This window comes from Natator depressus, chromosome 1, assembly GCF_965152275.1.
Source record: "Natator depressus isolate rNatDep1 chromosome 1, rNatDep2.hap1, whole genome shotgun sequence".
Lineage (NCBI taxonomy): Eukaryota > Metazoa > Chordata > Testudines > Cheloniidae > Natator > Natator depressus.
The window spans coordinates 203,903,417-203,931,033 of NC_134234.1; the positions used below are offsets into that span (position 1 = coordinate 203,903,417).

General features: G+C 45.9%; 2 protein-coding genes across 2 annotated transcripts in view; both read right to left on the bottom strand.

Moving 5' to 3' along the window:
• The window catches only part of POLQ (DNA polymerase theta), a 133,109-nt gene extending 120,044 nt beyond the window's left edge, over positions 1 to 13,065 (bottom strand). The window contains exons 1-4 of the mRNA XM_074974884.1: positions 12,864 to 13,065; positions 9,700 to 9,882; positions 8,487 to 8,617; positions 6,429 to 6,585 (exon numbers count right to left, since the gene is read on the bottom strand). Of these exons, the coding sequence (XP_074830985.1) occupies positions 6,429 to 6,585; positions 8,487 to 8,617; positions 9,700 to 9,882; positions 12,864 to 13,053 (661 nt within the window). The 5' untranslated portion in view covers positions 13,054 to 13,065. The remainder of the gene's footprint in view (positions 1 to 6,428; positions 6,586 to 8,486; positions 8,618 to 9,699; positions 9,883 to 12,863) is intronic.
• A 3,481-nt stretch (positions 13,066 to 16,546) lies between these two features.
• The window catches only part of METTL16 (methyltransferase 16, RNA N6-adenosine), a 30,499-nt gene continuing 19,428 nt past the window's right edge, over positions 16,547 to 27,617 (bottom strand). The window contains exons 7-9 of the mRNA XM_074974917.1: positions 23,907 to 23,996; positions 20,957 to 21,130; positions 16,547 to 20,850 (exon numbers count right to left, since the gene is read on the bottom strand). Of these exons, the coding sequence (XP_074831018.1) occupies positions 20,233 to 20,850; positions 20,957 to 21,130; positions 23,907 to 23,996 (882 nt within the window). The 3' untranslated portion in view covers positions 16,547 to 20,232. The remainder of the gene's footprint in view (positions 20,851 to 20,956; positions 21,131 to 23,906; positions 23,997 to 27,617) is intronic.

Sequence of the window (27,617 nt, forward strand, 5' to 3'; positions counted from 1 at the left end):
TCAATGACATGTTTTCAGAGCTCATTTAGTCCTCCCGCACTGATAAGGCACAGCTGAATGCATGGAGGCATACGATGGCAGAGGCCAGGAAAGCATACAGTGAGAGTGATCAGAACACGCAGGAGGACATGCTGAGGCTAATGGAGAGAAAACGGACATGATGAGGTGTCTGGTGGAGCTGCAGGAAAGGCAACTAGAGCACAGACCCCAGCTGCATCCATTGTATTACCGCCCGCCCTCCTTGCCAAGTTCCATATCCTCCTCACCCAGATGCCCAAGAAGGTGGGGGGAGGCTCCGGGTACCCAGCCACTCCACTCCAAAGGATGGCCTAAGCAACAGAAGGCTGTCATTCAAACAGTTTTGATTTGTACTGTAGCTACAATAAGCAATGCAGCCTTGTCCTTCCCTCCTCCTCCATCCCACCCGGGCTACCTTTTACTAGTCAGCATTGTCAGTGATCTCAATTTTTTTTAAAATAAAGAATTAATGGACTCAAAACAATAGGGACTTTATTTCCTTTGCCAGCTGTGGTCGAAGGGGAGAGGGGGATTGGCTTACAGGGAAGTACATTCAACAAAGGGCGCAGTTTTGCATCAAGGACAAACACACACAACTGTCACACCATAGCCTGGACAGTCATGAAACTAGTCTTCAAAGCCTCTCTGATGCGCTGCATGCCTAGCTGTGCTCTTCTAATTGCCCTGGTGCCTGGCTGTTCAAATTTGGCTACCAGGTGATTTGCCTCAACCTCCCACCCCACCATAAACATCTCCCCCTTACACTCACAGATATTATGGAGCACACAGCAAGCAGCAATAACAATGGGAATGTTGGTTGCGCTGAGGTCTAACCCACTCAGCAAACAGCACCAGCACCCTTTTAAACGTCCAAAGGCACATTCTACCACCATTCTGCACTTGCTCAGCCTATAGTTGAACTGCTCCTTACTACTGTCCAGGCTTCCTGTGTACTGCTTCATGAGCCATGGGAGCAAGGGGTAGGCTGGATCCCCAAGGATAACTACTGGCATTTCAACATCCCCAATGGTAATTTTCTGGTCTGGGAAGAAGTCCCTTCTTGTAGCTTTTCTAACAGCCTGGAGTTCCGAAAGACATGAGCGTCATGCACCTTTCCTGACCATGCCACGTTAATGTCAGTGAAACAGCCCTTGTGATCCACCAGTGCTTGCAACACCATTGAGAAGTACCCCTTGTGGTTTATGTACTCTTTGGCAAAGTGGTCCAATGCTGAGATGGGAATATGCGTTCAGTCTATCGCCCCACCATAGTTAGGGAACCCCACTGCAGCAAAGCCACCCACTATGACCTGCATATTTCCCAGAGTCACAACCCTTGTTAGCAGAAGGTTATTGATTGCCTTGGCTACTTGGATCACAGCAGCCCCCACAGTAGATTTGCCCACTCCGAAATGATTCCCGACTGACTGGTAGCAGTCAGGCATTGCAAGCTACCACAGGGCTATCGCCACTCACTTCTCAACTGTCAGGGCAGGTCTCATCTTGGTATTCCTGCGCTTCAGGGCAGGGGAAAAGCAACTCACAAAGTTCCACGAAAGTAGCCTTACGCATGCGAAAGTTTTGCAGCCACTGGGAATCATCCCATACGGGCAACACTATGCAGTCCCACCAGTCTGTGCTTGTTTTCCAGGCCCGGAATCGGCGTTCCACTGCATCAACCTGCCCCAATGCCACCATGATATCCCAATTGCCACATCCCGTGCTTTCAGGAATGTCTGTGTCCATGTCCTCCTCACATTCGTCCTCATGCTGGCGGCTCCTAGCCAGGCTCTGCACATACTTCAGGATAACGTGCGAGGTGTTTACAATGCTCACAAAAGCAGTGCTCAGCTGAGCAGGCTCCATGCTTGCCATGCTATGGCATCTGAACAGATAACCAAGGAAAAAAGGCATGAAACAATTGTTTGCCATTGCTTTCAAGAAGGGAGGGAGGGAGGAAGGGGAGACTGACAACATTTACCCAAAACGACCCACAACAATGTTTTTGCCCCATCGGGCATTGGGAGCTTAACCCAGAATTCCAATGGACAGCGAGGACTGTGGGATAGCTACCCACAGTGCACCACTCCGTGAGTCAATGCTAGCCATGGTATTGAGAACGCACTCCGCCGACCTACTGCGCTTAGCAGGGATATACACAATCGACTGTATAAAATTGCTTTCTAAAGATTGACTTCTATAAAATCAACCTAATTTCGTAGTGTAGACATGCCCTGAGAAAGGAGAGGGTGATGACATTTCTACCAGAGTGATGACTCTAGAACGTAACTGGTAGTTCCATCTTTTGCATTAGCCTCTGGCTAGCTGGTGTCCACATAGTCTGTGCCTCTAGGTTGTGGAAAGAAAAAGCATATTCTCCATTTGCCTCTCCCAACCCAAAGTCTCCTTCCTGGCTGCTGTATGAGCATGCGGAGGGTGAGCAACGTCTATGTTGCTCTACCCCTTCCCACAGCCTCTTTTGGATTCTCTTTCCCTATTGAATAGCACCAAAGCTTTCCTCTCATTTTTCTTACAACTTTCCCTAGCAACATCAAAGTGGAATAGACCTGATTCTAGTCATTTTCATTGCTGACCACAGCACAAAGCACTGAATAGAAGCAGGGAAAATAATGGTCCAATCACTTTTCAATCTGCTATAATTTGGCAAAACTACGTGCAACAATAAAGGTACTACAGCTGCCTGCAGATTCAGGCAGACACAGCGCTGCATTCATTTACACTTGGTTCACATTTATTCTCATTAACTTGATGGCTACTGCAACAGCTTCCTACTAACCAAGGGCAAGTGGGTTTTTCAAGTCCTGCACAGGATTATTATTTTTTTTTAAATGAAACAGCAGCACCTCACAGGTTTGTCATGAAGAGACTTCCCTACGAACAGCCTTAGTCAGATGCCCCAGGAGGGCACGTCTCAGATGTGATGTTTTCTGCCATGCAGTGTTACTCTTGGAGGAATTCTGCACCAACAAATTAAAAATTCTGCAAAATTCTGCATATTTTATTTGTCAAAACAACACTATATAATCATGCCAGTTTCAACTATTTTGGTAATTTATTTCAAAATACCTGTCAGCAACTATGTAACAATACAGACATAAATTTTCCCCCAGGGAATATAGTTAAAGAAACCCCTACAACCCAGTTCCTGTTTCTCTACCCCATCCCCCTACAGAGCCCAGCTGAGGGGCTAGACACCCACATCCCCTCCCCCCAGATCCCAGCTACGGGGTGCCCCCCAGCTCAGACACTGGGACCCCCTAGCCTCCCGAGCCCAGCCCAGGGCATCCCCCACCCAGACATTCGCAACCCCTATCCCCCAGAGCCCAGTCATAAGGTGCCCCCAGACACTCGCACCCCCTCCTCTCCCAGAGCCGAGCCACAGGGCACCCTACAGCCCAGACACTCACACCCCTTTACCCCCCTCCCCCCCCGAGCCCAGGGATCCAGAGGGAGAGAAAGACTGATGCTGGGTCCAGGGCTTGTGTGGCATTTCCTTCTCACCACCTCCTTCCTTCAGGGCCTGCTGGAAACTGCAGCAGGGTCTTCTATTTGCGAGCTGGGCTCTGCCAGGTCCAGTGGCGGCCGCAGCTCCGCAGCCCACTTCTGTGGGGGGAAAGGAAACTCTGCACAGAACATTAATTTCTGTGCAAATTCTGCATTGTGCAGTGGTGCAGAATTCCCCCAGGAGTAGTGTGTTGTGGTGTTCACAAAAGGAATGGAAATTGGCACTGAGTTCTCATAACAACAAATGGCCTGAATTGCTTCCTGAAGTAAAGCCTATAATAGCAATGGTATTCATATGCCAAAAGACAGAGTACTACTGTCTTTTTTATGGGCAGGGACTTCTCTACCTCCTATTGTTATTCAGGCATGACATCCAAGCTCTCAGTATAACCATGTATATGGGAATCTGAGCCATGCTCAAATCAGCCAGGCCTGACAGTCATTTACATATACAACGCTTCTTTCTCCAAGCAGTACCATGGAGGCATCTGTTGAGATTATACTGCAGCCGCCGAAGTAGCCACAATAGCTCAAACAAGGCGGCTACCCTCATCTTTAAAACAGAAGTAGTCTCCATTGGTTGCACAAGTCCCAGCATGTAACATTCTTTTTAACTCAGCAACCTGATGAGCAGTGCAAGCAGGGAGGGGAAGGGGGTTGTAATCTCTTTAAACTGCATCTCTACTGAAAATGAAGACAGCTACAATATGCAAGGTGCTCATGTTACTCTGAGGGCTTGTCTACAGTTATTCCAGAATGGCTACTGCTTTTTAAATTCACACCCTACCTTAATCTGAATTAATTTGCAAGCGTAGACAACCCCTAAATTGTTACAGTTCTTCGGGGCAGCCACAGAAGGTTCAACTTCTTTCCTATATCAAAAATGCTAAAATCCAGATATTTTTGAACTTCTACTTTTTAAACTTAATTTTTAAGTTACAAACCTACCACTGGTAACACAATATAAACCCACTCCCAGCTGGCACATTTAACAGGGAGGTTTTTCTTTAGTCTGCTCTCCTAAAATTTCTCTAGATTTATTCCTCACATTGATACTAAACAATACTGCAAGGAAACTTCTCCCTTTCCTGTTTACCGGGATGCAAGCAACTGCATAGATTACATAATAATTAAACTCAAATCAAATTGCTCGGAACTGCCTTAGGCAACAGACATATCTGCCAGCAGCAGGAATTGAGTTTCTCTCAACAACTTCCAGAAGCAATGTGAGCTGGCAGCAGGGGGTTGACACCAACAAAAGGAACAGCTCAAGCTTGAGATGGAATCCAGCCAGAGCTGCAGTTGTCTCTCAATAATTTATCTCAAAGAATTAAACACTCCATGAAAAAACTAGTCTAAATTTAGACTTAAAAGATCCAAGGTACAATGTTGCAGAATTACACTAGCTTGCTGTTGGCTATATTTAAAGTCATTTTCAGCCTCTGTCTCTTGAGGCTTTTATAAAATTTACCTCCAAAATTACCCTTTGGGATGAAATTTGTCATGATTATTTTACTCCAAAAGTGATTTTTTGTGAGGGTGGCAGAAATTAGTTAGTTTGCATAACTTCCCGAATAATCAAGTATCAGAAAATGATATTTTATCAGTCTGATTTTTTTTGTACTTTCAAATAATGCAAGACAATTTCACAAATTTTAATGAGGTAGCAGTAAGTAGACACAAGCTCTGCACATCTAATCATATACTTATCTGACTCTCCACACCTATATAATCCTCCTTTGGCAATATTCCCCCCATGAGGACATAGGGATTGTACTAGAAAGGCATAGGGATTGCACTAGAACTAATCAAAAACTGCAGCTTAGCACACTGAAGTACACCCACACCTCCACTGGTCAGCCTAAAGTATTTATAGCACATAAATCACTGTAGTCTCCAGGGTCCAACATGTGCACATCACACATGAAGATAAAATCATCGGCCTCTAACTTTACTTTCTTACTCTCTTGTCTTTAAGAGCTACCTGACTGGTACAATGAAAAATTATGGCATGAAATGCACACAGGTCAGGAAAGTCAAGGGTGAGGGTCACACAATTTAATATTCATTTAGTTTTGTGTCTTTTCTTCGTTTAAAATATCACTCCAAATACTACAGTAACATCACAGGCCCAGGGCAGGGCAGGAGGGATTCTGTATTTAACAACAGTGTATAAAGTATCAGCTAGGCAAACACAAAGGAAGAATGAATTTTTAATTGTGCTGGGAAAATACAGCTTCTTCCTCACATGCACACAGAATACCCAGAGATTCCTAATGGTTTCACATCTCTTTACATGCATCTTATTTAATGGACACCACCAAAACCTAGGACAACAGCAATACAGCAAGTCCACAACTGTGAAAGACAGCAGGCTTGCTTCCTCTTAAATTACTATTAGAAAAAATAATTTAAGGTTATTGTCCTCCTAGTCACGTCAGCCAACACAGATGAGCCTCATCCATAAATTCCAACCAACCAGACCCAGAAAAGCCCCATCTACAATTCCATCCCCACTTCAGACCACAAGTGTGATCCATCCATTCCACACATACATATTTCCCAGCCACCCCATCTGGTGATTTTCCACTTTCAAAACCCTGCATTCAAGCTGGAGACAACTGGTGTCACCTAGGATGCAGCCATCTCATTGTTCTGCCAGGTCCCAGCCTGTACACTTACTGATAGTTAAAAACTGTCTCAGTCAAAGAGACACACCCAGGTGCCACAGCGTGTCTCCTTTGCACAAGAAGTACAAGGCAAGAGTAGAGTAAAAATAAGGGCTTAAACATACACAGTGCGCATAATCTCAAAACAAAATTCATGAACTGTACACAATAAACATGCTCCTTCCTCCTGCAGACAGATCAGGCCCTAGCATCTTACCCAGTGAGTCCATCTTGTTCTCCTCTATGAGTCTATTGATTAGTCCGTTGGCTCTCTCAATGGTGCAGACAGCAACATCTAGTGCTGAGAAATGTCCAGCAGGGGAAGTGCTTCCCATATAGCCTTCTACCCGCACACCCACCTCCTGAAACAGAGTCTGTGTGCCAGGGAGACAGAACATTTGTTCACAGAATTAGAATCTTTACTTGTGATCAACGTGTGCTGCATACGGGAATCAGCACAGTACAGCACACACATCCTAAAACAGACATTCCCAACACTATATTAGCTAACCCGATTAAGAGCATGGCTGAGCCAGCTAGTGCCTGCTGTCTCCTATTCAACTGTGCGCTTTCTGCCCCACAGCAGAGCAGCCCAAGTCACTGTGACCGAAGGCATCCCTCTATCCACACCCTGCTCTTTATTGTAATAAACTTTGTAGAAAATATGCCTTGTGAAGTATAATTTGAAAATGTATAACTAATTGGTCAATTAATATTATAGTGAAATGTGTGTTGCTACATTATATGTAAAGTTGTAAATGCCCCATATGATGTTACTAGCACAAGTTCAAACTCACACAGCTCTGCCTAGGTAAGTTGTTAAAAGACCTATCCTAAACAAAGGAATATGTGTTTACTACTTTTATGTAAATTGAGGTAAACAGGGTCCTCAAGACAGCAGGAGGAGGAGATGGCAGGAAATATAACAATTTGCAATTTACCAAACACAAGTGGGTGAAGAAAGAGCCTGAAGCCCCTTCACCACCAGATTCCATATCACCTTCCTTACTGCTTGAATACATGTTACTTTGAAGGGTAACCCTCTGAAGAATCCACCTCAAAGGTTCACTGGCCTATAAAAGAAAAGGATAGAGGACCTCAAGTCTCTCTTTCACCCAAGATGACAAAGGCACCAGCACCTTTGGGAGAGATCCTGGCCAAGGAGAGTGTCAGTCACCATTTTGCTGGAAGACTGTGGGTGAGAAAGGCCATCTTAAAGTCTGGAACCAAAACTTGCTAGATTAAGTTTTAGACTTTTAGATGCATGGTTTTCACTTTTATTTGCTGGTAACATCTAACTTTATGTCATACTTGAAATATTGAAACTCCCATCTTCTTCGGTTAATAAATTTGTTTTGTTTTTAATCTAAAACAAACAACCCAGTGCTGTGTTTAAACTGAACAATTTGGTAATTCCAGTTAAAGTAGCAAATTGTTGAAAATTGACTCCATGAAAGGGCAATGAACCTTAATATCTGAACAGCCCAGGAAAGGGCTGGACACTGCAGAACACATGTTTTGGGGAAAATCCTCGACTGGGAGTGTGTTGGGGTCACCTAACAAGTAGTAACCAAAGCTGGTGGAAGCCAAGGTGTGACTGGTGCATTGCTGGCAAGCTGCTGGGGTCAGAGGTGCTAGACTAGGACTCCAGCTATGCACAGACACACAGTGTGTGACCTGTAGGCTGGTTGTGAACAGCCCAGGTTGGGAGCTACAGCAGCAAAGCCTTGTGAAGTGTGCAAAGCAGACAGTGACAACCCCACTCTGGTCTGGATTGCACCCCAGAATGTGACAGCCTTATTGCAGGAAGAAGTGCACACAGCTGAAGGAGAGGTGAGCAGCACCATCACACTGGAAGTTTGTTTCAGAAGAAAACCAGACAGGTGTTCCAACAATGTCAAAACATCCTGTTTCAACAGTTTTGGAATAAACATTCACATTTTTTATTTTGAAATGACCTTGTGTTATATATACACTATACATAAATTACACACACACACAAATAAAATACAACATAAAAAGTAGAAATTGAAATGAAATGTTTTGATCAACTGAAAATTCCTTCACAGAGACTTTCAATGTTTTGGATTTTGTTCTGATTCGAAACTAAACCAATTTTCAAAATCCTTTGCAAAACAGAATTTCTGTCTTCCACAAAGCTCTATTTCCACCCCACCCCCCAATTTCATACAAATGTTTTCACATGATTAAGCTTCTGAAAAGGTTTAATTTGACAACTTTGAGCCATACCCCCACACTCCTGTACTCCACTTACCTGTAGGTAATACTTTTTCTCTTTGGCCACAGAGACGAAGGGGAGGATGAACAGAGCTTTCTTACGGGTCTCCAGGACTCTCTTCAAGATGAGTAATTCAGCAACCAGCGTCTTCCCAGCACTAGTAGGAGCTAAAATAACAGGATCCAAGAAAAGTGTGTCAAAACTTAAACTGCAAGTGATTAGCTACTGGATGACCCCAGAGGTGGAAACTGCATATAAAGAAAAATATTCAGAAGTACCTAAACATCTAAGCCACTTTTTAAAAATGGGATTTAGGTGTGTCTGAAAATTTTACTCAGAGACTTTCACTTTAAGGCTAGTTCATACCCAGCCCCTGGTCCGCCATGACTGAAAGTCATTACAACTTTGGTGGCTGTTCAGTCACCCAAGTAAAACAAGCCAGTGGGTCTCCATCCAGTTCCTAGATGACAGGAAGCCACATAAAAGGGTGCTGCCACAATTGTTACTAACTGGCTCCCTGTTACAAGTCTCAGAAAAGACACCAAGTAAGGAAATGGCTATGGAGACTGGACCCCCTCCTCCTATCTGGTCTCATCGGAGCAGGTCCGAGGCACATCAGTGGGCTGAGCCCAATTACTGCTGCAATCTGTGCTGTACCTCCTCTAACGCAAAGATGATTTCAGCCTCCAGAGCCATCAGCTCAGCACCTTTTAGCAGCAGTAAAATCATTTATATTATATTAGTGAAGTTATAGTTAAGGCTTCAATGTAGTCACAGAGGTCACAGAAGTCATGGAAACCGTGACTTCCAGCAACCTCCTTGACTTCAGCCTGCAGCAGTTGGGAGCTGCAGGGTCCACCACCACGCACGGAACCCCCGAGCTCCCGGCCAGCAGCGGCCCCTGAAGCTGCAGGGGTACCCCACAGTTCCCAGCTGCCGCAGCTGTGGACAAACCCCCAAACTCCCAGCCACCATGGGCCCCCAGAGCTGCAGGTGGCAGCGGTACCCCAAGCCCCCAGCTGCTGTAGGCAGCTCCTAGCCTCTGTGTAGCTGCCCTGCTTCAGGCTGTATGGGGAATCGCAGATATCCATTTTGTCAAGGATATTTTTAGTAAAAGTTACAGACAGGTCATGGGCAAAAAAGAGAAATTCATGGAAGCCGTGACCTATCCCTGACTTCTACTAAAAAATATTCATGACAAAATCTTAGCCTTAGTTACAGTGCATGATTCTGTCAGATGTCTGCATACCTGAGTAAACTAGGTTCTTCCCCTCCAGGACTTGTCCAAGCATCAGGCACTCTGCTTGCCATTCAAACATATGTACTACTCCCAGACTGTGGTATTTCTCCAGAACTACTTCAGGAAGACCCCAGCTTGCCAGGAGCAGCTTGTCTGCTTGGTCATCAGGAATATTCATCTGTTGGCATTGCCCTTTGGGAAACATTCCAACATCAGCAGAGGCAGCATAGTGAGTAATATGACACTAAGGCCTTATATGCACTAAACTTTCAGAAACTGCCATGCTGAATCAGAGCTGTGGTCCATTTTATCAAGGATCCTATCTCTAACAGTGCCCAGGACCAGCTGCTTCAGAGGGAAGTGCAAGAAACCTTACAAAATAACCTGCCCCCCCAGAGAAAGTTTCCTCCTAATCTCCAATAGTTAGGAGATTGGATTATGGCCTGAAGCATGAAAGTTTATATCCCTTTCAGAAATGTTGCTTATTCTTTTCATTTTTACTATTCTAATTCTGGATATTCTTGCCATCCACTTAAATGTCCAGCCCCTCTTGAATTCTGCTAAAGCTCTTGGCCACAACAATCCACAGGCTAATTGCACATTGTATGAGTAGTATTTCCTTCCATCAGTTTTTAATTCACTGTGTTTCAATTTCTTTGAATATCTCTAAATCCTTGTAATCCAAGAAAGGGTCACAAGAAACTCCTGATCTACCGACTCTATACCATTCATTATTTTCTATGCTTTTATCACCTCCCTTTTTATTTGCCTCCTAAAATATTTTCACTCTCTTTTCATATGAGAGCTTTTCTATACCACAAGCCATTTTCTTTGCCCATCTCTGAACTATCTGCTCTTTGAGATGAGGTGATTTGATATGAACACAGGTTCCAGTTAAGGGCAATTAAGACACTAATAGCACTGTAACAGGGGTGGGCAAACTATGGCCCGCTCCGGCCGGGGGCCACACCATGCGGCTCGGCCCTGCTCCGGTGCTCCAGCCAGGGCACAGGGTCGGGAGCTGCACCATGCAGCTCCCGGAAGTGGCGGCATGGCCCCGCTCCAGCTCCCACATGCTCCAGTGGGAGCTGTGGATAGGGCAGCGTGCACAACTGCCTCCGCGTAGGAGCTGGAGAAGGGACATGCCACTGCTTCTGGGAGCCCTTTGAGATAAGGGCCGCTCAGAGCCTGAACCCCCTGAGCTTCTCCCCACGCCCCAACCCCCTGCCCCAGCCCTGATCCGCCTCCCACTCTCCAAACCCTTGATCCCAGCCCGGAGCACCCTCCTGCATCCCAAACCTCTCATCTCCAGCCCCCACCCCAGAGCCCGCACCCCCAGCCAGAACCTGCACCCCTGATCTATCTCCCGCCCTTCAAACCCCTTGTCACAGCCCACAGCACCCTCCTACACCCCAAACTCCTAATTCCCAGCCCCACCCCAGAGCCTGCACCCCCTCCCACAGCCCTACCCCAATTTTGTGAGCATTTGTGGCCCGCCATACAATTCCCTCAGGCCAAAAAGTTTGCCCACCCCTGCATTATAACGTTCCTTATATTTTCCATCTCATTTCTTATGCATCCTAACATTGTTTCCTTTTTTTGTGTGTGCAGCTACACATTGAGCAGAAATCTTCAGTTTTCACCACAATTCTGCCCCAGGTTTTTTTTTCCCCCCTGCCTTGTTATAGCTAATTTAGAACCCACATTAGCACACCCTGCCTTCCTGAGCTAGCACTGGTGAGAGGTTCACTCCCTACCCCCCAAAAATAAAAGGCTGTGTCTCCAGCTTTAAAGAGCAGTTTTCACATTCAAAAATCCCACAGCACAGAAACTAAGGATACAAAGGGATGACTCAACCCAGCCCCTTCAAGAATGAAAGGCAGCAGCACCACACAACAGTGAAGACTTTCAAGGGACAAATAGGGTATGTCTACACACAATAAAAAACATCAACAAGTCTCAGAGCCTGGATCAACTGACTCAGACGCACACCGCGCAGCTAGCATTGCAAAGCTAAAAATACCAATGTAGATATTCGGGCTCAGGCTGGAGCTTGGTGAGGGAGGATGGTCTCTTAGCCTAGACTCTAGCTCAAGCCTGAACATCTACACCGCTAATTTTAACCCTGCAGTACAAGCCTCTATCAACACCAGCTAGCACCGAGCGACTCAGGAATGTCACTTATTGAATCATTTTATAGGGGGTGTCCAATCCAAACACTGACCCAGCCCAACCCTGCTTGCCTTGTGGGATCGGACAGCATTATATCAAACATACGGTGGTAAATGTCTGCAAGCAGAGTCTGAGAGGTGTCAGTGTTTACAGAAGAGCTGTGAAAAGGGATGAAGACACAGGGCATTAAACACTAAATCAAAAGTCACTCCACACGCCTGTGTGCTTGAAGATATCGGGGAGCTGCAATCAGGACCCCAGGGAACTTACTGCATCCAAATGAATCACCCTGCCAATCTGCTCTACTCTCCTTATTAAAAAGAAAAGGAGTACTTGTGGCACCATAGAGATTAACAAATTTATTTGAGCATAAGCTTTAAGTGAACTGTAGCTCACTTAATCGGATGCACATCTATGAGCCTCGTTTTCTATCCCAAGGAATGTAAATAGTACGATGCATTAATTGTGTTATGCTAGCACCTAGAGGCCCCATTGTGCTAGGCGCTGGACACACACACTCAGACTGCTCCCGCCCCATAAGAATTTACAAGCCACGTGCATTTTATCTCCCTCTCAGCCAGTAAGTGGTACGGAAAGGGGGGGCGGGGGAAGGGGAATTTCTGATTCCTCTTGACATTGCCCCCCTCCCACACACACACCCTGACTGTTGGGCCCCGGTGGCTGCCCCGCGCGCTGGGAGCCAACAGCCCTGTTCTCCCAACGCCGCACCGTCCGTGGGCTCAGGGGACATCACAGCGCTGCCCTGGCCGCTGGGCCCGGCTCCCGCCTCTCGAGCGCCGCCCGGCGGGTGCTGCCGCGCCCGGTTCTGCCGCCGGGCTGGGACCAGACGCCTCAGGAACCGGCCCCACCGGAAGCTCTGCCAGGGGCCTCCCGCGGCCCCCTGCAGGGCTGGAGCCGCCGCCCCACCGGGGTGGCAGGGCCCGGACCGGTCACACACCCACCCCCCGCACGGCTGCAGGAGCCGGCGCGCCGGGCGGTACCTGAGCGGCTCGGGCTGCCGCGGCCCCGCAGCGAGCGCTCCAGGCCGGGCGGGGGGCTCAGCACGGGCTGGGCGGGGGCCGCGGACCCGAACTGGCTGCAGGCCCCGGTAAAGGGCGGGGAACGGGCCAAGCCGCCCCGCCTCGGCCTCCAGCTGGTGCTACCAGCTCGGGAACGAGGCACCACCGCCATCTTCCCGCCCAGCCATTCAAACCCCTAGCACCGTCCCCTCCCCCCATCGCCGGCCGGCTAACGGAACCAGGGCGCGCGGCCAGCCAATCGGAGAGCGCGTGGCCACAGAGCGAGGGGTGGGGGCTCCCGCCGGGGGAAGCGCAGCTCGTTAGCGCCCCCCTATGGTCAGGTTGCGCCCGCGAGCGCACGGGAGGTTGGGCCGGGGTCGGCCCGGCCGCGGCGTCCAGGCTAATGACAGCGCTGCCCCGAGAGCAGAGACCCTGATGGCAGCCCGCACTGCGCCTCCCGCTCTGCGGTTCAGGCTGCCAGCGCCCAGCAGCCAGGCGGGGGAGCCGCTCCCAGGTGACTTCAGCCGCATAGTGCCCAGCGCGCATACGGCCTTGGTTCCCCTCCAATGCGGCTGATAGGAGCCGCGGGCCCCCCTTGCTCCCTGCTCACGTTCCCCGCAATAATAGGGAGTAAGTCAACAGCCCCACACAAGGATGCCCAGATTCCAAGGCTAGAAGGGACCATGGGGGGGGGGTCAAGCATCCAGGGCTTGCATTGCAGAAGCTGCGAGCTGAGTTTTAGGCGTTGGAAATTCGTGACACAATGCAGCTGGCAGTTCCAATGCTTTTATTTTCACGACACAAGCATTAGCAAGGACCAGAACACACCACCTCCCACAGCCCCAGCTGGTACCTTACAACTGCAACACTTCAGCACCTAAGCACTCCCCCTCAGGAGGGTAGAAGCAGGCAAAATTTGCAAGGGTGGGCCCTTGCTGTTCGTTGTTCCCTCCGTCACCCTCAGGACCTGAGAAACCTGGGATCACATCTTCCGGACGTTCTGAGCACTCAACTCCCATTGATTTCAGGCTCAGCTGTGCACGTTCACCCCTTCTGAAAATCAGGCCACAAGTACCCCTCGTTCTTTTTGTGACCGCTCTGGACAGCACTTTCACCTCTGATGCACTAGCCAGGTATACAGGAAAAGCCCCAGGAACTTTTGAATTTCATTTCCTGTTTGGTCAGTGTGGCGAGCTCAGCAGCACAGGTGACCATGAAGTCCCAGAATCACAAACGAGCTCCAACGTGGACCGAATGGGAGACACTGGATCTGATTGCTGTATAGGCAGAAGAATCTGTACAGGCTGAACTCCAACCAAAAAGAAGAAATGATTATATGCCAAAATCGCACCGGGCAGAGTGGACAGAGGATACAACAGGGACACACAGCAGTTAAGGAGTTCAGGGAAGCCTACCAACAAAGGAGGCAAATGGTTGCTCTGGGTCAGAGCCCCATACATGCAGCTTCTATGATCAGCTGCATGCCATTCTAGGGAGGACCCTACCAGTATCCCACCACTGTCCGTGGACACCTGCAAGGGGCGAGTCTCATGCAACAGGGAAGAAGATTTGGTGGAGGAGGAGGAGGAGAATGCACAGCAGGAAAACTGTGAATCCCTTCTCCCCGGCAGCCAGGACCTTTTCATCACCCTGGAGCCAAAACCCTCCCAAGGTGGGATCCCGGACTCTGGAGCCAGAGAAGGCAGCTCTGGTGAGTGCACATTTGTAACTGCAGTACAGGGGTTAAAACTAATTGTGTGTGTTTGATTTCCCCAGAAGAATTGGGATGCATTCACAGCCAGTACAGCTACTGGAAAAGTCTGTTAGCATGTCTGGGGGTGGAGCGGAAATCCTCCAGGAACATCTCCATGAAGCTCTCCTGGAGGTACTCTGAAAGCCTCTGAAGAAGGTTTCTGGGGAGGGGTGCCTTATTTTGTCCTCCACAGTAGGACACTTTACCACACCAAGCCAGTAGCAAGTAGTCTGGAATCATTGCAGCACAAAGCATGGCAGCGAATGGTCCTGGGTTTTGGTCGCATTCAAGCAACATTCGGTCTTTATCTTTCTGTGTTAGCCTCAGGAGAGTGATATCATTCATGGGTACCTGGTTGAAATAGGGGAATTTTTGTAAGGGAACAGTAAAAGGACCCAATTCATGCTGGGCTGTTTGCACTTGGCTAAAAGGGATCATCCCTGAGAATAGCTACAGGGTGGGGGGATGGGATCATCCCAGAGAATAGCCACATGGTGCTGCACATCCACCCCAAAACCACAGCCCCTCCTTTTAAATGGCAAACGCAACTGACATTGCTTGCTATGGGAAAGGAGGGTGCTGCAGTCTGAAAACATTCCCCTGTTATGAAGGTGGAAGAAGCCAACCCCACCTACCCTTTGGCTTACCATGGCTGCCTGGAAACTGCATTCTGTTGCCCAGCCGCCTGTGATATGTCATCATACTGGTAGGCACTCAATAAAAAAGTCAAAATGCAACTTTGTACCTAAACCACAGGGCCTGTCTGCTATGAATTGCTTGATTCACTGTGAAAGAGTCTCCTTTTTGGGCTCAGAAATGTATCATCTTAAATTTTACTTTCCCTTTTTATCCCGCATGCAGCTGCAAATGTTTCTATGCTCCCCCTATTATCTCCATCCCTGAGGTTATCGCACATTAGGTAGTGAAAAAAAATGCACTCATGACATGTTTTCCGAGCTCATGCAGGCCTCCCTCACTGATTGCCTCCATGCATTCAGCTGTGCCCTTTCAGTGGCAGAGGCCAGGAAAGCATTCAGTGAGCACGATCAGAAGACGCAGGAGGTGATGCTGAGGCTAAGGGGGGAAGCAAACTGACATGATCAGGCATCCGGTGGAGCTGCAGGAAAGGCAACAAGAGCACAGACCGCCACTGCATCCACTGTATAACCGCCTGCCCTCTTCCCTAAGTTCCAATCCTCCTCACCCAGACGCCCAAGAACGCCCAGGAGCACCCAGCCACTCCAGGTCAGAAACACACACCAATGCAGTGTTGAGAAGCTTGTACTGTTACTTTATCCCTTCTGTGGATGAATAGGCAACTATAGTCTCCGTGACTGCCAAAATGGCACCTTTTAGAAGCACTCAGTTAACAAAATGTGGCATCTAAACAGAGTCCTTTCACTTCCACATGTTATGACTGGAAGAGCCCTTGTTTTGTTTTTTCCCCTCTTTCATTCTTTTCCCTGCTCCATCTTACCTTACCCTATCCCTCTTAATGTGTTCTCCCTGATTCATCTAGTCAGGTTTCCTTACAGAATCTATGACAAAGACAAGAAAGAGCATGAATTCCTTCATGTTATTTCATGGCAGGTCCTCCATTAAGATTTTCATGGAGATGCATGTTGATGTTCCTGGTACATTCAGCAGCAGTTAAAAGGTTAACCTATCCATCTGCAAAGAGAGTAACCCTCTCCAAGTATCTACCTTCTGATGCATTTTGACTTTCAAAGCATGGAGTCTAAGCATGTTAAAACATTCCATGAATAGCTTCTCATTTTTCTACCTGTACACTTCCTGCTAATTGCAGAGATTTATTTCCACCACTAAAAAATGTTGTGTTTAGCATCCCCGTTAACATGTTGTTTCTTCTTCTACTTAAAAGAATAGTTGGGTTTTTTTTAAAGCAGCTCCAAAAATAAATGTGTATATCAACAAAGGACAGAACAGAAACCATAATAATGTAAGATACAATAAACCATATTAATCACAGTCTAATTAACCCTCAGAACAAAAAGTTTGCTATATGTAAGTTTTGATATATTACACAAGTGGACAGGTCATACATACACTGTTGCTGAATTGAGCCCAGAGGTTAAGTTATGTATTCTGTGGAAAGGGGATGGAAAATGGAGGTACATTTGTAAAGCAGCATGATTCATTGGTTTGGATTCAGCAAATGTGCAGAATGAGTAAGTTACATGTCAAGGTCAACTTGCAGCCCTCCCAACAAATGCTCTCTTCAAAGAGTAAGGGGATATTGAGTAACACAGGGAACATGGGCACCAAACCCTGCAAATCCCAAGTATCTGCTGGAGATGGAAGCTGCACTCCAGAGGCTGTCTGCCTCTTCTCTGTAGGACCTCTTTCCTACCTGGCAGCATAGCTTCCCTCAGGGAACCACTGGCCACCTCAACCGTAGGTGTGCTACACTTTGCCCTCTGAGGCACAGGAGTCAGCACTGTTCCTATGATAAAGATCAACTCTTGCTCGTTGTGTGACTGTTTCTGCTGGTTTTCAAAGGAAGCTACCACACAGAACAGCTGCTGCCAAATCTCTCTTTCCTAGAGCTAACATTGCCCTCTGATTTTTAATTACATTTCCAAAAGACCATACTTTCTAAATTTACACTAAAAAACCACCTGTCAGAAGCCCATGGAACAGCCAAACATGATACAGAGGGCTTTGGTTTCTGTGAGACTTCGATATTTTGTTTTAAGTTCCACATATACTTGATCATAAGCCAGTTCGTTTATAAGCCGATCCCCCCAAGATGGATAAGTAAAAATGGAGAATTTTTATGACCCATTCATAAGCTGACCCTATAATTCCCACTTTATTGGGGAGGATGGCTCTGGCCTGGCTGGAGCAGCTCCAGCAGGTTGGGCAGTGCGGCTGCAGCCTGCTCTGGCAGGCCAGACCAGGCGGTGTGGCCACATATTCCAGCAGGCTGGGCGAGGTGGGCTGCAGCCTGCTCTGGTGGGCGGGGCTTAGCAGCACAGCTGCAGCTTGCCAGCCCCGAAGCAGCTGGCTGGGGGGAGAGCAGGAGAACAGCGTGGCCAGAAGCAGAGAGACTCTGGCCCCGCCTCTTCCCTTCTGGATCTGCCAGCTGTCCTGCCTCTCCTTGCACCCTCTGCTGGGGGGAGGGGTGTGTCCCACCTCTCCCTCTCTATAGCCGTTCATAAGCTGACCCCCCTTCTCTGATGCTTCCCTTTTTTACTAAAAAATTCAGCTTATGAACGAGTATATACAGTAGTTGAGGTGTCCAAAAGAACGTCTCAAAACTCTTAAGTTGGATTAAAACTAGTTAGCGTAAAGTATCACTGCTTCAAGATGTTCTCCCTTATCACAGAAGCAGCTCTCTGCAAAATCAGCAGGCTACAAACCATAGTTTGAGAACCACTGGGCTGTGCAATCAATAACCCACTTTAAGGGCTGTATATATATAAATTTTCCTAATCAAATATAAATCACTGCCTATTATCTGTGATAAAATAGTTAACTAGCATGACATCTGTTGGTTAATGAAACATGAGAACAAATCTAAAATTCTCTCAAGTATTTTTCTTCACTGCTATACAGAAAAAACGATCTTTCTAACTCAAAATTGAATCCATTAAGTCAAAGGCATAAATATTTTAGAGTCTCTTCCATACAAACATGTTCTCTTCATTTTTTACTTTTATGGTAAACATAGTATTAATTTTACTTGCTGTATTTGAAACTTCCAGGGAATGACATTTTCAGGCAATTTGCCAACATTTAGTGCATTCTTTTAGAAGATAATGGTCCAGGTCAGATTACATCACCTCAGTTGGGTTAAAATCTGATGCAAATAAAATAATTTAATAAAAACAAAGTACCAGAACGATTTTATGATATCAAATTCAATACTGTGTAACTGTTTTCCAGAGGTTCAAAGATTAAGGACAGGACTTATATAGCATATCTTGCTTCTCTGGCCTGCTGTGGTGCAAAAGACAGATGTACACTTTCTACTGAATTTCTTGGAACCCTTGATGAACACCACATATTCAGAGTGATCCCTACAGCATGAGCAGGTGCATTTGCTGCAATACATCAATAATGTATCTATCTTTCCCCTATTGTGGATTTCACTTTTATATCTATGGCCCATACTACTATAATGCATACTTAATGTTATAACTCATTTTTGGTCACTGGGCCACTTCAAAACCCTCCACTAACAGATCTTGCCATTTCCAGAGAGAGCATCAGTCCTCTCCACACCCTGTGGAGAACTTCTGCATGGACAGGCTCATCCCTTGGGAGGCTGGATGGTGGATGGGGATAGCAATACCCATAATTACTCCACCAACCCTGTGTGAAAACCACCAGAAGATTAATGCAGCCTGATGCAGAATCCCTACTGTGTGCCCTTGAGGGAAATAGATTCCAGGTACAGCAGTGCCCAAGGAAACCCTGGCAGTACAGCTCCAACCAGAGAGGGGACAGGGCCCTGAAGCATGTGCAAAAGCATAAGACCTCAGCAGCTGGTACCCCAAATTGTGAGTTCTACAGCTGAATTCTGTCCCCATCCCACCTTCACTGTTCATCAAATTAACCTGTTTTCCTATCCATCCTTTATCCCCTGTGATGAGTTTTTCTGGTCCATGGAGATGAGAGACACTAATTCTCTCTCCCCTCACCCTCCGTAAATACATCGAAGAAATTTAAGTTTAAAGTGAAGCCCAATCTTTCAGGAATAATTGCTTGAAACCACCACACTGCATTTCATCTCCTGTATCAGGGTAGGGAATGCAATGGGGAGACATGGTCTAAAACAATGTGTGCCACACTTAAATTTTTCTTAACTTGTATGTTGCAGGAGGAGCACAAATCATTTTTCATTTTTAAACTTTTAAAAAGCAGAAAATCCATGCAAATCCTGATGTGTGTTAAATAGTGACATCTAATATAGCCCATTAACAAAAGATCAAGATTCATGATCATCTCTAAAGCTACCCAGCTCTCCCATATTATTCTGTGCTTTTATGAGCTGTCATTTAAAGAACTGCCACCTGTTATCAAGATGTTGCTCAGCTGAGGCCAAATGCATAGGGAAGGGAGATGGATGAGGGTGGCATGTGCCATCCCTTCAAGGAAGATTCCTGGCTGCAAAAGACAATACACAGAGTTGCAGGCTAAGCTGAGAGAGTAAGGGCTGAAAAAACCTGTATATTCCTGCAATAATAATGATGTAAAAATGTAATATTGTAGTGAAGATTTCTATTCTGCAAACAGAACTGCATTTCCACCAAGTCAGATCAGAAATCAGCTGTAATGTTGCCATATGAAACCAACCACAGAGCTACTGCTAAAACAGGTTTCCGTTTATCATGCAATTTTACAGCTAGAACACTGAAGTGCTTTTTCAGCACTGTTTCTCCTACCCCTCATTATATACTTAGGATTCCTTGTATTTAAAAAAGGCTGTTTAAAAATAAAGTTGATTTTCATCTCAAATTTTGGTCATTTCATCTTAAAAAAACCTTGCTAGCACAAAATTTCTCTTAGTCTATTAAAAAGATTACAAAAAAATCCAGAACTGACTTATTTCTACCATATTCTGAATAAGGGCTAACTAGCAACCAGTCGAAAAATTTGATTTCGTAAGTAGGTGCACAGTTGGTTCATTAAATCTCTGTTCTGTCCTTCAACCCAGTGCATCTCTGCTAATGCATCATCCCCTTCTTTCTTCACATTTATTAAACACTTAAAAAGAAAGTGTCCACTAGTTCCTTTGGGACTTTGTCCTTTTTCCATTGTTACATTGCCAGCATCCTCTGAAGCATCAGGCTCCTCCTTTGCATCACTGGAGTCTTCACCAACTAATGTCTCTGCTTGCTTTGCTTCTATGTCCTCCTCTTCCATGCGTTCCTCATTGTTTTCTTCTTTTGCAGGGGAATCTTCCCTTTGCCTGTCATTCTTGGCTGAGCCAACATCCTTATCAAGCATCACTGATCCCATTTCAAAGTTTTCGGTCTTGTTTTGTTCACACGCTGGGTTGTTTTTTGAGTCTTTCTGGCTGTTCTTCTCTTCCACTGCTTGCAGAATATCTTCAGAAGCTCGAGGAAGTTCTCGTAGCTGCCTTACTCTTTCTCGTTTCTTTCTTCTTAAATGAACCCAAGAGTTTTCAATCGCTGTTAGAAACAGACTAACTTCATTGTCTCCACAGGGAACATACTTATGCTGAACCTATTGTAGAGAACAGCAGAACTTCACAATCACTCTACTTTAAAAAAGTTTAAATTTATGACTGAAAGCAGGATGTTGTTCTAACAGGTAACGCTTAATACTGTACCTTCAGATCAGTCAGTATTTTTTCTATCCACTTTGTAACCACTGCTATGCCTTCAACAGCATCCCAGCCCATAGCTGAAGCCTTGATGGATAACTCTTTGATTGTGGATGCCAACACTATAAATGTAATTGGCTTCCGGGGCTTTTCTAACTTCCTTCTTTTAGAGGGAGGAGACTGAAAAAAGCAACAAAACAAATGAATTACTAACAAATACCAGAAGCGTGCAATACTAATGGGACGGTTTTAACACCCAGGACACAGAGTCTGCATCATACCAATGTCAGTATAGTAGAACCCTGTTTATCCGATCCTCCCTTAACTGACTCTCCACATTTACTGAACAACCAGGACTCCAGGCCAGAAAGTGGTGATCTCTCCTGTGGCCGCTAGATGGCACTGCAGCATGGCATTTTCCAATTCCCAGGTTTACCCAGAGTTTTGATTATCTGAGCTGGCTCCCATGCCAATCAAACTGGATAAAACAGGGTTCTACTGTAATACCATGTACATTCACTGTCATGGCCTGTGTATCACTTAAGCCCTGAAGAGGGTTTTAAGTAGGACTTAAGAGGTGCATATGCTTTGTACTGGCCTGCTGCACAGGGGTGAATTTTACCTTAAGTTATTAGAAAGAATCAATTATGCTTTCCTTCAGCTGCCATCTCTCAGATTATTAAAAGTATTTCTCTTGGTACTACATATGAAGCCACTAACATTTTGATTCTGATCACACACAGGTGTATCACTGCATCTCTCTCGTAAAATCAGTTACCACAAACACCTGTGCAAAAACTACATACATATGAATCTAAAAAGGAGAAGCAGGCTTTGATTTAATATATAGATACATTAACAAGCATAAGTTCAACTTACATAAGTGAGTGTAAAGGGGGTAACTTTTTGCAGCTAAATTCTTATTTAAGCACTGAAGTGGAAGTGGCCTGATTTTCAGGGAACCTGCACCTCACATTGAAGCCCATCAGAGAGGCCTTGCTGACTTGAGTTCTCTCTATAGAGGGGCTTGGCAGAATTAATTTTTTTTAATATAAATTTGACAGATAGATGTTTATTTTTAAGCTTTTTTAATTTTTATCCATTTAAATTTTCAGAGGCATGGAAAATTATGGTGGGGTCAGACAATTATTAATGACAGACATTGAGACTCAAAACGTTAAAGCTTTATGACCATAAAAAAAAAAAAAACTTCACCAATGTGAGACTTACAATATCCTGGAATACTCTGAACAAGCTTTATGGAAACAAGTTAAACCCTATTGAATTAGGGTTAATGCTTTTGGTGTAAATTGTGTGTATTAATGTGACATTGTATGTATTTCCATGGGACGGGTAAATAGAAAAACAGTAGGGAGTAACTAGGTAAATTCACTCAGGTTGTAACATCCCCAGAGAAGTATATGTGCACCTCCCTGGAAAGGTGCACATATACTACAGTCGAACACCAGAGTTACGAACTGACCAGTCAACCACACACCTCATTTGGAATCGGAAGTACGCAATAGGCGGCAGCAGACACAAAGAAAAAACAAATCCAGTACAGTACTGTGTTAAATGTAAACTACTAAAACAACGAAGGGGAAGCAGCATTTTTTTCCATAGTAAAGTTTCAAAGCTGTATTAAGTCAATGTTCAGTTGTAAACTTTTGAAAGAACCACCATAACGCTTTGTTCAGTTACGAACACCTCGGGAATGGAAGTTGTTTGTAACTCTGAGGTTCTACTGTAGCTCAAACTGGATTCTTCAAGTCCAACAGACAAAGAAAGGGTTTCTGGATAAATAGCTTGGTTTTAAATTGGCTCATGACCTTCTTCCTGATCCAGCAAATGGACAGGAATCCTGGTCCACAGAGAGCCGCAATCCTTAGGGTACGGTTGGAAGGACTGGGCCTCCTGAGGCCTCATAAGACTGGCTTGTGATGAACTGGTAACCACAAGATATCCCCCTTGGGTAGGGGATTTGAAGGACTGCTCTGGTCAGAATCCATATTAGGGTTGGGGTTAACTCTGGCAAGCTTATTAGCATGTGCATGGGTCCTTTTCTTGTTTTTAAATGTGTTTTCTCTGTAATGCTTTTTACCTTATCAAATAAGCTTGCATTGGAAGTGCTTTTTACTGTAGCAATTGCACCTGTTAACTGTCTCTAAAGAGAATGGAAGCAGGATCTTGTCAGGCAACCAGTCTCTGCTGCGGATAACAGCGTAGGCAGGGAACTGTGAAGTCTGGAAATACCCCAGTTAGAAAGGAGAGGGATGCGTTTCTTCAACCAGGAAAGGCAACACCTGGGGAGCTGAAGGCCTGAGTGTGGGTGCCCTTGCTGGACCTGAACTGTACCAAACATGTGTCAAAATATATCAAATAAATATCCTTAAACCAAACTAATATTTTTTCAAGCAGTATTTTTCTTACTTTGCCTATCCGTAAATTTTGATCATCAAAATATTTTTTCATCAGTTTGTGTGTGTACAGTGAAATCACAGAATATCAGGGTTGGAAGAGACCTCAGGATATCATCTAGTCCAACCCCTTGCTCAAAGCAGGAGCAATCCCCATTTTTTGCCCCAGATCAACTTAACAGCCCCCTCAAAGATTGAACTCACAACCCTGAGTTTAGCAGGCCAACGCTCAAGTTTATCGACATTTACTGATAAAAATCTAATTCTGCCAAGCCTATCTAAAAGGTATGTTTTGGGTTTGATACAAACATCAAGTGATATGTAACGGATGGATGGGGGGAGGGGCGCCAGAACAAGGTTCTAACTGGCTATGTTGCAGGTTTGTACTGCCATACAGGAAATGCAGCTCAGACAACAATTGTACCCTATACTCTAGGTTGAAGGGGGATAGTTGTGTTGTAGAGGAGATACTTGTTAAGCCCACCCCCAAATAAAGTGTAGATGACCATGAAAAACAAACCAAAAACACAGGCACTTACAGGCACTCTGACATCATCATAGAAACTCCACGCCAGTGCCCACCTCATGGTACGGCCTTGACAGAATTCAGTGTGGGTAACTTTAGGAACCTATGTGAAAGAGAAACTTGGTCAGGCAGTCATTAACTTTCATCTCTTGTTAATGAAGTGTCATTCTGTTTTACAGACGTATTAGTCTAACTTCAGATATGTTATAAAATTAAGGTTTTGAACCAACAACGTCGAAGTGAAATTTATCACACCAAAGAGCTTTACCAAGAGTAAAATAGGCAATTTAAATCCACCTTTAATCCCTAAGAATTAAACGCACTTTAGGCACCGTGGTATAACAGAATGCGAACAGGGTAGACTAGGGAGAGCCCAAATTCTAATTCCAGCTCTGCCTCTGACATACTGTATTGTCTTGGGCAAACCACTTTCCTCCACTTCTGCAAAATGGGAATACTGCAATATCCCTATGAGGTAGCTATGGTAGCACCCTCTTCCACCCTCTACCACACAAGGTAGGAGACCCCACCATCTCCTCGCCTGTAGGTGGCCTATAAAAGAACTCAGGCTTCCCTGGTGAAGGAGAAGGAATATCCCATGTACACACATGTACCCTTGCATTTAAGGAGATCAGCAAGACAAACCCTCCAGTACTTGTTTCATGCCATGGGGCTGAGTGCTTGGGAACAGAAAGGCAATAACTCTAGCCTGAGAGACTCAGTGAAATAACTGGGGTAGAAAGCATGAGCATGAGCTCATGGAGGTGAACGATAAGGGTTAGTTTTCTACCAAAAGCATTAAAAACAGAGGGTGGAATCCGATTCAAGCTTGCGTATGAACATAGTGAATTTAAACATATTTTTAATTGTTTGTATTTAATTCTAAGTAAGAGAAAGGAAAAAACACCCTAGTATTGCATACTCTTCTTCTCTCTTAGATAATAAGCTCTTCACAGAAGTGGTCTTATTTTTATTTGCATTCCTGTAACACCTAGAGGCCAACCAGGCCAGGGCAGAGATGCAAGTGACAGTGTCTTTCCCAGAAAGTTTACAAAGCTAAAGAGACAAAACAAACAGGTGGATGAGACGTGGGCAAGGGTGGAATGAAGGACACAAGATAAGAGAGAGAATATGCACAATTTTTAACCAATGAAAAGCAGTAATCACAGTTTGTCACCTGTCCAGCCACTATCTGGTTGTACTTTCCTGCAAACATTACAGAAGAGGTGAGTTCTGAATAGATGAACTCTGATGGATTCTGACTGAGCACATTTCCCACTTCCCACAAAAGCGCTTATCAGAATAGAGAACTGGGTTTTAGGGGCTGGCATCACCGATGGAGGTAAGGTGGGTATGAACCTTACTGTAAGATAAAAGGTCAGATAGATAGGGCAGAGTTAGGTTGTGAAGGGCTTTGAGAAGTTTGAGTCTGATACAGTGGAATAGGGGAAGCCACAGGAGGAACTAAACACAGGGCGACAGTGCATTGAGCCAACATGATCTCAGCAGCAGCAATCTGAACAGATTTCAGGGAAGTGAGGCTGCAGGCGTCAAGGCTAGAAGAAAAGGAAATTGCAGTAGTCAAGGCATGAGAAGATTACAGCGTGGACAAGAGTTTTGCCAGTGTGGGCACAAAGGAGGGGTCAGATTTGGAGATGTGCAGGAAAACACATGATTTAGACCAGGGTTCTTAAACTGGGGGGCGCGACCCCTCAGGGGGTCACAAGCTGTCAGCTTCCACCCCAAATATCACTTCACCTCCAGCATTTATAATAAGGTTAAATATATATTAAAAAAGTGTTTTTAATTTATAAGGGGGGGGGGGGGAAATCACACTCAGAGGCTTGCTGTATAAAAGGGGTCACCAATACAAAAATTTGAGAACCGCTGGTTTAGACAGCCTGGAAGTATAAGCCCTGGTCTACACTAGGACTTTAGGTCGAATTTAGCAGCATTAAATCGATGTAAACCTGCACCTGTCCACACGATGAAGCCCTTTATTTCGACTTAAAGGGCTCTTAAAATCGATTTCCTTACTCCACCCCGACAAGTGGATTAGTGCTTAAATCGGCCTTGCCGGCTCGAATTTGGGGTACTGTGGACACAATTCAACAGTATTGGCCTCCGGGAGCTATCCCAGAGTGCTCCATTTTGACCGCTCTGGACAGCACTCTCAACTCAGATGCACGATTGTTTGCCGTTGCTCTGACGCAGGGAGGGGCGACTGAGGACACGGCTTACAGGGTTGGCTTCAGGGAGCTAAAATCAACAAAGGGGGTGGCTTTATATCAAGGAGTATTTCAGGCAGGACTTCACGGAGGGTTCCAATAAGAAATGGTGCACCTAAGTTATTGTTCTTATTGGAACAAGGAGGTTAGCCTGGCCTCTGATTGATACATGGCTAGATTTACCTCGCTGCACCTTCTCTGTGAGTGACTGCAGTGTTACCTAGAGGAATGAGTCCCCTAGACAGGGGAGGGGGGAAGCAAATGAGTACAAAACAAATCTGGTCTATTTCTTGTTTTGATCCACTCCATCTATCTTTTACATCTTTGGCTGGCAGCAGACGGTGCAGAAGGACTGCATGCCATCCACATCTCATGGCTGCTCGGCAGAAGATGGTACAGTACGACTGCTAGCCATCGTCATCTCTTGCCTGCCCAGCAGAAGATGGTACAATACGACTGCTAGCCATCGTCATCTCTTGCCTGCACGGCAGAAGATGGTACAATACGACTGCTAGCAATCCGTATTGCCTGCCTGCTCACCATAAGACGGTTCAATAGGACTGACTGCAGGACTAAAGAGAATGACCTGGTCAACTCACTCCAAATTTAGTCCCTGCGCCCATGTCTGCCCAGGCGCTCCCGGCCGACGTGGCCAGGAGCACCTCGGACACGACGAGGACGGCTACCAGTCGTATTGTACTGTCTGCTGCCAGAAGGCAATGGGTTGCTGCTACTGTGTAGCAATGCCGTACCGCGTCTGCCAGCACCCAGGAGACATACGGTGACGGTTACCTGAGCGGGCTCCATGCTTGCCGTGGTATGGCGTCCGCACAGGTAACTCAGGAAAAAAGGCGCGAAACGATTGTCTGCCCTTGCTTTCATGGAGGGAGGGAGGGAAGGGGGGCCTGACGATATGTACCCAGAACCACCCGCGACAATGTTTTAGCCCCATCAGGCATTGGGATCTCAACCCAGAATTCCAATGGGCAGCGGAGACTGCGGGAACTGTGGGATAGCTATCCACAGTGCAACGCTCCGGAAGTCGACTCTAGCCTCGGTACTGTGGAAGCACTCCGCCGAGTTAATGCACTTAGAGCATTTTCTGTGGGGGGGGACACACACTCGAATATATAAAACCGATTTCTAAAAAAACGACTTCTATAAATTCGACCTTATTCCGTAGTGTAGACATACCCTAAGCCAAAGAGGGCTGAGTCAAAGATGAAGCCAAGATTACAAGCTTGAGCCACAGAGAGGATGGTCATGGTGTCCATAGTGATACAGAAGCAGAGAGAGGGAGGGTTTGAGGGAAGACCAGGAATTCCATTTTGGTGATTTTAAGCTTCTTGTGGATGTCCAGCCATCAACTGGAGATGTAGAAAGATGGGCTGAGATTTCAATATGGAAAGAGTGCTAGAGAGATTTGCCAATCATAGAATATCAGGGTTGGAAGGGACCTCAGGAGGTCATCTAGTCCAACCCCCTGCTCAAAGCAG